Source organism: Notothenia rossii, assembly GCF_949606895.1.
Source record: "Notothenia rossii genome assembly, chromosome: 7".
In the NCBI taxonomy this organism is placed as follows: Eukaryota; Metazoa; Chordata; class Actinopteri; order Perciformes; family Nototheniidae; genus Notothenia; species Notothenia rossii.
Genome location: NC_136905.1, coordinates 62,012,877 through 62,025,922, shown reverse-complemented (window position 1 = coordinate 62,025,922; position 13,046 = coordinate 62,012,877). Strand labels below are relative to the sequence as shown.

General features: G+C 40.5%; 1 protein-coding gene across 1 annotated transcript; it reads left to right on the top strand.

The window, feature by feature from the left end:
• Window positions 1–762: 762 nt before the first annotated feature.
• LOC307046427 (uncharacterized protein) lies at window positions 763–12,468 on the top strand (the record flags this gene model as incomplete). The annotated part of the gene is made up of 2 exons (XM_079692821.1): window positions 763–2,746; window positions 12,445–12,468. Exons 1-2 carry the CDS (start codon window positions 1,862–1,864, stop codon window positions 12,466–12,468), a joined length of 909 nt encoding a protein of 302 aa, XP_079548947.1. The 5' UTR covers window positions 763–1,861.
• Window positions 12,469–13,046: the final 578 nt, after the last annotated feature.

Genomic DNA, 13,046 nt, shown 5'->3' with positions numbered 1-13,046 from the left:
ACATTTTTACTTTGAAATAGAAAATCCTTGCAGAAGAAGAACTGTAGGATACTGTATAACGTATGGTAATGTTTTGTCAGTATTTCTCAATATCTTTTTTAATATGAGCAAGCCTTCTTTCCTAAGGCAGACTTAGGGAAGAAACTGTCGAACGGTTTACACTCCAAGGTACGGTGGCCGACAGGTGTGAACGCGCTACAACGGTCAAAAACACTTACAATAGGATAAATGCGCTGCAGCTTCAAAAACTATGGAAATATAAAACACAAATTAGTCGAAAGATGAAAGATAGGCAAATGAAGAAACATCTTCACCAACTTGACAGCACATGCGCACGATTAGGAAAACATTGACCAACTTGAGGAAACATGTGTGTTTACAAACCACCGCAAATAGAAAACGCTGCATAAGCTCAACACAACGTGAACAAGCACACAAAAAAGAGATGCACACAGCGACCAGAGCGCTTCTGGACTTTCGTGATTTAAAAGTTGCCAAATATCACTGTCACTGGAAACTTATGTATGTTTTATTGGCTTATTTTTAACAATTAATGCATGATTAATTACGATATTATTGCAGACCTGCTGTAAGCTAGTAAGCTAATGTAGCAAACCTAGTCATCTCGAATATACTGACGAAATACTTACTTGTGAAATTGCTAACAGTGCAAACGGTGACAGTTGGCCAACTTTATAATCCTCGAATGTCGACAAGCGCTCCAGTGTGCATCCCTTTTTAACTGTAGGATAAAGTCTGGTAAAGTTTTCTCAGTGTTTTTGTTATACCGACGAATCTCTGAGGACGGTTTGATGCCATGTCAGGAGACAAAGCCTGACTAACAGTTATAGGGAGGCAGACTTAGGGAAAAAACTGTTAAAAGGTTTACACTCCAATGGGCTTTAATATCAATAAACACTAGAAGTTTGGAACGAATAAATGGATCTCCAACTGTGGGAATTGACTTGGATGCATTGCAGACGGGCCCCTCCAAATGTTCTCTTCAGTGCTCCAAGATAAACAACTTCTGTTAATGTGATCTTAAGTGGGCCACTTGTTACATCAAGTCCATAAAGGGATGTGAATTATGGTTTTTAAAAAGACATCAACAAGCACTTGCTTTTATTGCAAAACAAAAGTGCATTTTGCTTGAACCCCAGTTATAATTTAATCTCCTCCGAAACATAACTTGGAGTTATGGAGTCACTTTTAAAACATCAGAGTTGGTAAAAGTAATACTCAAGAAAATGTGTAGAGGCACAAACATGGTGTTTTTTTTAACTTCTTTGTCTGTGTGTTCACACACACAGACTGCAACAGTGTTTATGAATGCAAGCCGGCCTTCCATAGGCTGTTATTATGAAATATTTGCAATACATGTTGAATGTGGGGAAGCATCGCCTGTAACTGGTGATTAAAGAGATAAAATGCAAATGTTCATGTTCTTATTTGAATTTTGTGCCTCTTCTACATGTTTCCATGCTTTAATCTTCAAAAAGCTCTTTATTTTTCTCATTATGCCTGTGCTGCACACTTCTTTTCACCCTCTGTCTGAAACCAGATCCCAGGCTGCTCTGATTGGTTAGCTGGCCGGCTCTGTTGTGATTGGTCAATCGCTTAGAGATGTGACCAAAAGGCCCTAACAAAACACTTACTAGTTGTTGGACCGCTAGCCAATAGAAGGGCGAGTGTTACAAAGGTGATGTCACTTTGTTGTGGAGGACTCTACTACCACTTGATCACCGGACTTGTCCGACATGCCCTGGCTTAATCGCGGGAGCTGATCCCCTGTTTCCAGTGCCTGGGGCCGGACCACGGCGAAGACGGCCTAAGTCAGTCGCCGGCCTGCAACGCCTGCCGGATGATTCCTCGGCTAAGCCGCCGACATCGTGGCGATCATTTCCGGGTGAAGTTCGGCCCGCAGCAGGAAGCGGAGGATCAGGACCTCGAATTGGTGGAGATGGGTGAACAGGATGACGAGGTGCCATTTGTGTTCACCCTCCCAAAGGGCCGGGTGGCCACGTGCACGGAGGAGGAAGATGACGAGGACGCCTCGTTGTCTGGTACTTTTGGTTCTGGCGGCCAGGAGGGTCCAGCACACAGGTCTGCGCGTCTGGACTTCCCGGCAGTGATGACCCTGGAGGCGGAGCATGTGGGCCTACCGCTCCCCCCACCGTTGCCACCGAGGCCAGTAAGCCGCCTTCGGCAGGGGTTTTGCGGCCACGGTGTGTCCCGGTGTGCCCCCCTGGATGAGAGCCTGGCAGGCCCATCTGCTTCCGCGGGCAGCTGTTTGGGTGGAGGGAAAGAAAACTCTGCCCCGCTACCGCGGGACCGTGACACCTTGGCATATTTGGACAAAATGTTCAGGCTCGGAGCACAGATGGCGGCTGCGGCTAATAATCTCGGCTTGTTGGGTGTCTCCCTGATTACCCCTCAGACGGACACCCCTGCCCTCCCGCCTCAGGACGGGAGTGATTATTCGGACCGCTGCATTGGTCAGATGAATAATCTGCGTCACGTGTGGGGAGGACTCACCGCCCTATCCAAGAAGGACCGAGAGAATCTCCTTGGAGCCCCCATGTCCACGGAGGGGCTCTTCGGGTCGATATCCTCGGTGACCCAGCGCTTCAGCCGCCTAGAGGAGGAGAGGGTGCAGTTTAGCCGCATGCTACCGCTGAATCTTCCTCAGACGCCGCAGCGCGCTCCTCCACGGGCTTCCCTGCAGGCGAGAGAGCGCAGCGCGACGGTGAGACGAAGGGAGAGGCGCTGGCACGGAGCTCCTATGCCTGTGCGCTAGCATGTTATGTGGAGCGCACGGCTGCCCTTAGACTCACTGAACAGCTATTTGTGTGATTTGGGGGCTGGGTGACGCCCCCAAACGCCCCCCACTCTACACGGGCTGTGGCTGTGTCAACAGCCTTATTCAACAGCGTAAGTGTAGAGGACATATGCACGGCGGCGTCTTGGTCAACGCCAGGCCCCTTCGTAAGGTTTTATCTCTTGGACGTGTCTAACACAATTATATATCACAAAAATAGATATATAATTATGTTTTATATCATCCCAGCTGTTTAAAGCTCCCTGACTCTTACCCTGTATAAAAATGTTGTGAGAGCTGCTGCCACCAGGGTCATTTTTGCTGAGGGCCAAGGCAAAAATATTAGGCTTAAAGTCCACTTGTGACCCTCGGGCGATGATTTTGTAAAGAAAAAAAGCTGCCACTCAATGATCAATTTGGTATTTTAATTAGGCTACTATTTATCCGATAAACTAGACAATTCATCTGGAAGCGCCGGATTAATTTTTGTACATGACTGCCGTGCATCCAATACACTTTTTAAAGATGTGCAGCTTTGCACGCTGTTACATAGGACGTCTTTTACTTACGCTTTCACGGAGTCTGCAATCTGCTGCCAACATTGCTGGTGACTTTTGGCAGCCGCAAGCATACGGCTTTTGGCCTTAATTATTTGTTTTAAATCCTCGAATCGTGATTCGATCACCGTCTGTTCCTCCGCCGTGAAATAACTTGCTCTAGGCTTCTCCATTATTCCGATTGGTGGAATGCTCCGAATATCACCCCTTTTATGTGAACGTGCACCTAACTAGATAGGGCACAGCTGGCTTGAGTTAACGAGTTGATAACCCGCGTCGTAGGACCGTTTAGCGAGAGCGCGTTTGTTTTAGATTAGGTAAGCCGGGTAACTCAAACGTATTCATGTTATGTTGAACCGGCTTCGTCGTACAGGCCTCAGGTCACACAAAATAACATACATGTTAAATAAACAAACACACATAATGTTAAACACAAAGAAACTGTCTTTGTCCCATTTTCGTTGGTAGTAAATAAACAGCACTTACATTTTTTATTTCACTCTTATATTTTTAGTGTGCAATTATAGTACTGCAATAAAAGGATCTTTAAAATGCTCAGTATCATAGACTAATGTGCTTTGAAATTATGTATCCTTTGTCAACATGATGCCATCAAATGAGGTAACAAACCCCCTAGAGGCCTATTTTCAGACCAGTAAAGGTTTTTTATACATATATATATCTATGTGTAGTGTAAGTTGATTAGATGCTCTGTGCAGGTGTCAAATGCTTTAAGAAGGAACAACTGCTATCAACTATACAGGCAGTTATATTCAATGTTTTGGCTTTTAAGTTCCCCATAACACATCATCACTTCCCTCAATGTGTATCGCTGTGATGCAAACAGGTGCTCCTGAATATGCATGATGACTAAACAGCAGAACCTTCCTTACTGCCTGACTTGTGAGCGACAGGTGCAGTCACAACCACTTCCCCCCCCCCCTAATTCAGAAGTAGTTACTGTGTGTGCACAGAATGAACACAGAGTATTTTTTTTGTGCAGGTTTAAGTGACCTTAAGGCTCTGAAATTCAGTATGAAATGATCACAAATCAATTTAAAGTGGAAGGCAGGCTCCATTCTGAGGAATCAGCAGTGGAAAGCGTAGCGGCTGCCTCTGCAAAATGTCTCATGGCGCTATTTTCAATTACTGAGGGGTTTTCTGAGCTTTTTTGCTTTGTAGGATATGAAAAGGATACACACAACAAATAAAGAATTGAACACCGAGGTCACCCTAATCATTAATTTAGATTCTGACTCACTCAAAACGAATGCCCGGTAATGTTTTGTCAGTATATGAATGAGTCTCTGAGGACGGTTTGATGCAGTCAGCCATTTCACGAACCCTGAGCTGACTGCTACAGGAAGGCAGGTTGATCGCACTGCTTCACTAGACAATATTTTGTAGGGATTTTTGCATTTGGATTTTGGATTATGGCAGAACATTTAGGATATGCTGCTTTCTAGTTTTGTTCGGATAGATCATCTTCGCAAACTTTTATCGTATTTTATTCTTAAAGGTCACCTATTATGCAAAATTCACTTTTTGATGTCTTCTATACATAAATATGTGTCCCCCGTGTGTAAGGAGACTCACAAAGTGTCCGAAAATACAACCCTCTCTCTTTTCCCATCAACTCCTGAACAACAACAAAAAGCAGGCGTTGTACCCAGTTTGTACACAACAATGGAGAAACTTAACAAGCAGCAGTGGTCCACTAAAGTGACCAGCTACCTACTGGGAGTCTGGTCTTCTGAAGAGGTACAGAGGAAGCTGGAGCACAATCGGCCATTGTTGTTGTTGTCGGTGTGAGCTGTGAGGGGTTTCCGCGCGGTTTGGCTTTATGAAGCAGGCACGCATGACGCAAACGATGAGGCATGACGCAAACGATGACGCAATGACGCAGCACCAGTCGGACTCTGGGCAGTGTGAAAAGAGCCGGAGCTAAACCGAAGAACCGGTTCTGAACCTGAAAAGCTCTAGCACGGAGCTTGAACCGGAGTTGCGTTGGTGTGAATGAGGTATAACAGGGCTGAAATAGAGGGCTATGAGGCATGGCTACAATGGGTGATCTGTTGGGTATTTTGAGCAAAACAATTCATAGACATGTTTTTTTATATCTTATACCTATAATGTATAACAATTGTATAATAGGAGACCTTTAAACAAAATTAATAAAGTAAAAAACTAACGCTGGGCTATAAACAAACTAAACCATGGTCACAAAAGTTCAACATCACCACCACTAACTGAGTTACTACATATTTGTCGTGAAGACGTTTATTGTCCTTGCGACCTCTGCTTTCTTTTCAAGCCCCTTGTTAGTAATCGTCCTTCTTTGAAACCCGAAAGAGTGCGGTCTTTACGAAGTATTTTATCTTGTTGAACAATACATTACAATTTCTTATACTTGCATAAGTCACAGGCCTTTTATCAGGAAGACAAAAAACAATACAATAAAAAACAATTGACTTTGTGACAAGGAAACCGGAAGTGTAAAATGCTGGTCAATTTCCGGTTAAGCCCTTGGTTTTTGTACCAATTGTCTACTATTGTGACACAGGAGGGGGGAATAAGTATTACCAAACCTTGAAAAGTACACTTTAGGCCACATTTGCTGTTACAAATAACATTCATGAACTGAACATTTATTATGAAAACACGAACGACACCTAACCACAACTTAGTGATTAAGTATTAGCTAGCTCATGTGATTGAACGAGGATTCATGGGTAACACCAGTTACACTCATGTTATGTAAATGAATGTGCATTATACAAAAAGGCTGTTTAATCTTTGTGACTGTTACTGTAATTTAATTTATTTAATCTTTTGAAACAAAAAATGCTCAAAACTTTATCAATAAATCATTTGGCGGCACCCAGTCATTAACTGAAGAACACACTTGTGTTGAAGACCCATATTCTAAAACACACAAAACAATAAAACGTATATTTGCAACCAGAAGAGGCGCCCCATGTTGGCCATTAGAGAAAATGCAAAAGGCAATTCTGCATTGGCTGCACTGATAAGAGCTTTTAGAATAATCACAGCCCTTTATATGTGTGGTTCAGCCTACATTTTGTCTAATGGGGAGCTGCCTGAGGTCGGACACAGCTTCAGTTTATATTATGTACCTTGGAGGTAAATAAATAGTGAGATATTTTTACAGTCGCTACACTTCAGGGCATCTCTGAATCATGTATTGTGCTTTATATCTCTGGCGGCATTTCCAAGTTGCCCTAAACAACAGATAGCAATGTTGTGTTTTTTCTCCAAAATGGACAGTGAGTCACAGTGCAGCAGAGCCACAGAGGGTCAAGTTGGCCATTTAATCCCAGACACGATGCCACTGGTTCATATTGTGCTGAGCACATTCAGAAGTACCCGTCTGAGAGAACTAATGCTCTCCACAACCATCCACAAATCATCCCGCAGGTCCAGGCGGGCAGGCAGAAAAGCTTCTCTTTGTCGTGAGCGGCTCGGGTCTGTAACTGTGAGGATTGATGTAGTCACATAAAAGAAGAGACAGCAACTGTCCAGAGGGAGCGCACAGGTCAGAGATCTCCACAGTACTGTGGCTAAATACCATGAGCCACCGGTGCGTCATACAGAGGCCTCTGACACTGGCCCTGTGTCAGAGGCCTCTGACACTGGCCCTGTGTCAGTTCTATAGTAAGAGATAATAATATACTGTAATAAATTCAATATGCTGTCGTTTAGTCCAGGCATAATAAATCTGTGAAACGCTAAATCAACATGCCACATATTGATGTGCTGGGACTCCGGAGTTTTGGTTTTATGAAGATATCTGGTATAGAAAGCATTATTTACTCAAAGATTGAAAAAAAAGGATTATCTTGGTTAACTTAGGACTTAAGTTAAATCTTTTGTTATACAAATTATTATTTTTGCTCCTGAGGGAAATATCTGGCTGCTTAGCAACTAAATGCTCTGCTATGTCAACCAGCTATCCCTGATTGCAGTCATCAACTATTACATTGATTGCCAACTATTTTGATAATGGATAAAGGAGACTTTTTAAGAGAAATATTTTAACTTTTCCAGCTACCTGAAGGTGAATATATATAATTTGGTCCTCTGACAGTAAACAGATTCTGACAAAACATGGCATGTTCATTGTTGGGCTCTGGAATACAATAATCGAAATTGTTCTCTCTCTTTCCTGACATTTGTATTCAAACAACTGATCAATGAATCCAGAGAATAACGGACAGATTCATAATTGATGAAAACAATCTGTTGCAGGGAGTCAATGGTGTGTTTGGAAGAGTTTATTTTGCTAAAGCACATCCATCAGTTTGCCAGAAATGCATATATCATAATTAGAGGGATAACACAAAACTTATCTGATTCTGCCTATATATTTTATTTTCAACTTATTTTGCCCCAATTGTTTGCCGTAGGAGTGTTTTTTCTTTATTTTCTTTGGGTTATTTATTTGGGATTATATTCAACACAATCTTAATATATTTCTATAACATAGATAGAGGCCAAAACAACTCCAGAATACCCCTGAAAACCTAATTCCTTTTAGTTCATAAGAGAATAAAGTAATCACTGTGGGTTTTCACAATTAGATGTGTAGCTATTATAAGTACAAAAAGTGTAAATTACATCACTAACATAATTATAGACCTGACTGATTTTATCGAGTTTATTTTTACTTCTCCCGTGAGCACCATAAATGGAGGCTGGGATGAAAACAAAACGATTCATAATCCATAAAGATATAGGATACAGTATGTCATCATAGGAGATATTTACATTTTGACAAAAACTGTACATTAAAAATAACTTAATATCTACTCTTATCTTTGTACACGTTTAATTTAATGGTTATATTTTGCTTAGAAATGAACAAACTTGCTTTAAAGAGGCCGTATTATGCTTTTTGAGCTTTTCTCTTAGTGTGTTGTATATTGTGTGCATGTAAATGGTCTGCAAAGGCTAACATCTCTGTGGCAGGGAGTTTCTCTCCCACACACTCCCCCCCACACACTACTGTTTAGTTCAGTAACATAATTACATCATTATGTAACATTGGTGCTTCTGTTCGCTCACGCTCCTAGCCATTGTAAGTGATAGGCTAAGGGGCGGGACACATCTCTAAGCTGTTGAACAATTAGAACAGGGCGAGCTAACCAACTGGGCTCTGATTTCAGACAGAGGGTGAAAAGAAGTGCTGCAGCACAAAATAAAGACCTTTTTGAACATTTAAGCATAAAAACATGTCACAGTTGATGAGGCGCTTAATATAAAGATAAACGTAAAAACTGAGCAGAATGTCCTCTTTAAATACTAAACCATGCAAAACCCACAGAAAACAGGGAAAACGAAGGGCAGATTTGACTGCCATTAGTTTTGAGGCGTCGCCAAGTGGCATGGGATCATGGGCCTTTATCATTGCTGTGAGTTTCTCTACACACTGAAAAAAAGTCAAGACACTTTCTATCTAGCAGACAACCACAGCTCTGATGCATTACAGGCGAACAACCTTGATGAAATGACAAATTGTTTAAAACATTGGAGATAGTGTTCGACACAACTGGACAAAAGTATATTGACTGTAGGTTTTTAGACATTTGAATGCGTAAATGACTACATATTATATCTCACTTTCAGCATACAGTAATTTGAACCCTTACCGCACTCCAATACATGAGTAAATGTGTCAGGTTTTGAGAAACAGTGAATGAAAGGACCGGAATAGATGACTCGAACTTGACATCCCTTAACGCTTTCATGAGGAACTATTTGTGGAACGACTATGCACGCAATGGTAAAGTTTCCTAGAGACTAATGAAGCCCCTGGGTCATGAGTTATGCATGGTGGAAATAAACTGTGATGAATCATTGATCCTTCAATGGTCCTCGTTGGATATTCTAATGTTACCTTGTAGTCCGGCGCTGCGGTTTGAGATGAAGCCCATTTTCTTCAGCAAAGCTCCATCGTGGCTCAGAGAAATGTCACGATGCTGGTTGAGCTAAGCTCCCAGGATCTCTGTGACCTATATAGAAGAGCGACTAATCTGGATGTTAAAAATGTGTTTGTGTGTGGTCACAACAATCATATACAGAAGGTTGTGTGTGCTAATAGAACAACACACAATCGCACACTGATAACTCTTTCACTAAAATAAAGAAACAAATTGTAAATACAAAGTCATTGGGATTAAAATAAATACATTTGGCAGTTTTAGCTTGCCAAACTGGACATTCGCTTCCTCTATTCCTCTTTTTCAATTGACATATTATTCAATTTAGATATCATGTTGTTGCCATAGTCAGTGGATGAATCCGATATTGTATTCAAAGCCGGGTCCAGGTGGATTTGCACAGAGGTGATCTTTGGGGCCATAGATCTCGGCCTCCGTTACGGATTGTGAAGCGTCCTTATTGGCGAAGTATGTTGATTTGTTCCCTGGTTTTATTTTGAAAAGTGTTCCCCCTCCCGTCTTGTCTGTTACTGGTGATTGTGTTCACCTGGTGCCCTGTGTTGTCTCCTCCCCCCTCACCTGTGTCTTGTTGGCTCGATTTTTTACAGTTCTGCCTGCTGTAGAAAGACTGACAAGACTCACAGTAAAAACACAAGGAACCGAGTGGGAAATATGGCGAATCGAGGCTTAGCATTACCAACATTTAGAAAAAAGTGTATCTTTATTTATAAGCTTTATATCTTCGCGAAATAGTATATTGTATTTTTACTTATAGGTGAGATACATGGCTCCATACGTGTAATTTTACCCTTTATTTTTTACTAATTTCCCTTTGTAAGATATGCAAGTTAATGGTCTTCCTTATTTCACCTCTAAGCCCCTTGGTGGAATTTTACCCTGCTATCTTTCTTTTCACGTCAGTCAATGAGTGACAAGACATTATGGTTGCAGATATGCCAAATATATTTTTGCTACAAACACTAAAAACATTATATTATGATTTTGGACAAACCAGTACTCTCAAACCAGTGTTATTGTGTCGCACACATTTCTAATACATTTAAGGATGCATTTATTATAATCTTTTGGCAGTTGGGGGGGCTGCTCAACAAGCTACAATCACAATCACAACACGTTAGCAACAGTAAACGAATGACACATCCAGCAGGCACAAAGTTATTATATTAATTAAAGTTATTATATATGAAATCCATATGCAAATCCTTTAAAAAAAAAAGTAAGAACCCATTAATTTAGCCTACGTATTAAATTATTTATGATTTTAAATGCATTGATATATTTATTGCATTATTTATTTATTTATTTCAAGATTTATTTCACAGCCATATTTATTTATTTCATATAGACATATTTATAAGATATGACATATTTATTTCAGTATATATTTATTAGATTTTACCTGAATTGTATTCTATATATAAATGGCTTGTATACTGTAACACAAATAAATGAGATTTAAACAATTAAAGAGTCAGTGAGTAACAGAAAGGTTTTAAGCTTTGAGTTAATTGAGGATTACACAAAAAATAATTAATTCTGACTGCGGCTTAATATATCAAAAAGTCCTCTAATATTATAAGCACATTGATTGTTTTATAAAGAATACATAACGCTTAATGTAAATATAATTATTTTTCTTGCCATAGCAGTGCAATTAGTTTATTATATACACTCTTTATTTCAAAGCATACATTAAGTGAGAGCACGCTTCTTTTTCACTGCATTGTCACTAACTGAGTCTGCAGAGGGGAGACATGACAAGAAAAATGGCTTTTCTAGAAACTAAACAACTGTGATGGCAGGGCAGGAATACTAAAATGACTTTCTCATCTGGATGTGTGGTGGTTGTTAATATTGTTTTATTTTTTGAAAAATATACATGAATGTTGTTCAAAGAAATGTGTTTGTCTTTATTGACTATTTGTTTTAAAATGTTATGATACATGCTGTAGACATAAGAGATTAGGATGGATCCTGTTGAAGAATGTACGATATGCCTCTATTCACATGAAATAAATAATCTTATGTACCCTTTGAGCACTAGGTAGATTAAACAGAAAACTATAGCATGTAGTTTAAACAAAACATTAATGTGACTTTAACAGGTACAAATGAAATATACTGAGTATATTAAAAGCCTAAAATGAACATGAAAAGTAATGTTGGTTAAACATAGGGTAAAGGAATATACCTTGTATTAAAGGAAATATTCACATTAACATAACAATGTCATGTTTCTTTAACATAACATAGTTGTGTGTCTTTAACATAATGGAATCGTTTTGAGCACACATGATTTTGATATGTGCAACCGATGTCCATGTTAAAATCATGTGAATCCAACAGCCTTTTTTTTTCAGTGTAGGCTTCACTTTTCAGCCCAGGAATCTGAGCCCACACGATGGAGACTTCTACCCAGTCTTGACACAAAGTACGTCTTGTATTATACAATTGCTACGCCTCTCCTTTCCTCTCTCCTTTCCTCTCTCCCACCATGAATCCTTTTTTATGTCTCTTATCTTGTTGTCTGAGGCACTCCTCCTGCCTTTAAATCAATTTCCACCATGGGGATTAATACAGTTGAATTGAGAGAAATTGAACATGAGCTGAAGCAGATATGGAGATGTGCAAGCAGTGTGGCTTCTCTTTTCACATATCTAAATGAAATATAATGTGCTTATCCTAAATGCCTCTGACAGGATTAACCGCAACGATTTAAGGTTTTCCCCAAGCGAGGTTCAACACACCCCCCCCCCACACACACACACACGCACACACACACACACACACACACACACACACACACACACACACACACACACACACACACACACACACACACACACACACACACACACACACACACACACACACACACACACACACACACACACACACACACACACACACACACACACACACACACACACACACACACACACACACACACACACACTCATTCAGAAGTTATATTTATGAGTGTGCTGCTGGCCCCGGGCTCAACGCTACTGTCTCTGACTGTCAGCATTGTGCGTTGGCCCCAAACAAAAATGTAATAACACACTCTGAGTTGCTGTTGTTTTTCCAGACGACTAACACCATTTGGGCCTAGGACGAATGCTTCCTGGGGCGCTGCTGTCACTGCTGGTGGTAAATATGAAGTCTGCCTGTAACATGGTCTCCTTTTTAGAGCTACATGTCAACAGTGCGCCAATAACCATAATTACTAAATGGTTAATTGGTAGTATATCAAACTCTAGCTATATTACAAGGAGCGAAAAGGGATCATAACTGATAACGTACGATAACAGTCCATCAAGCAAAAAAGGGCCCGAGTTATTAACATTGATATGTTACATTCATCTTGTATAACATTATTGCCTCTATGGAGCATGCAAGGTAGTTTGTAACTCAAAAACATGATTGATTGAGTTCTTTGCTTCTCTTTCATATTAAAAAGGGACATATTCTGCTCATTTTCAGTTTCATATTTGTATGTGGTGTCTCTACTGTGACATGTTTTCATGCTTTAATGTTCAAAAAACTCTTTATTTTTCTCATACTGCCTGTGCTGCAGCACCTTTTTTCACCCTCTGTTTGAAACCAGAGCCCAGTCTGCTCTGATTGGTTAGCTGGCCGGCTCTGTTGTGAACCCCAACATCCTAATGTCTTCTTGAATGTTATTAATTA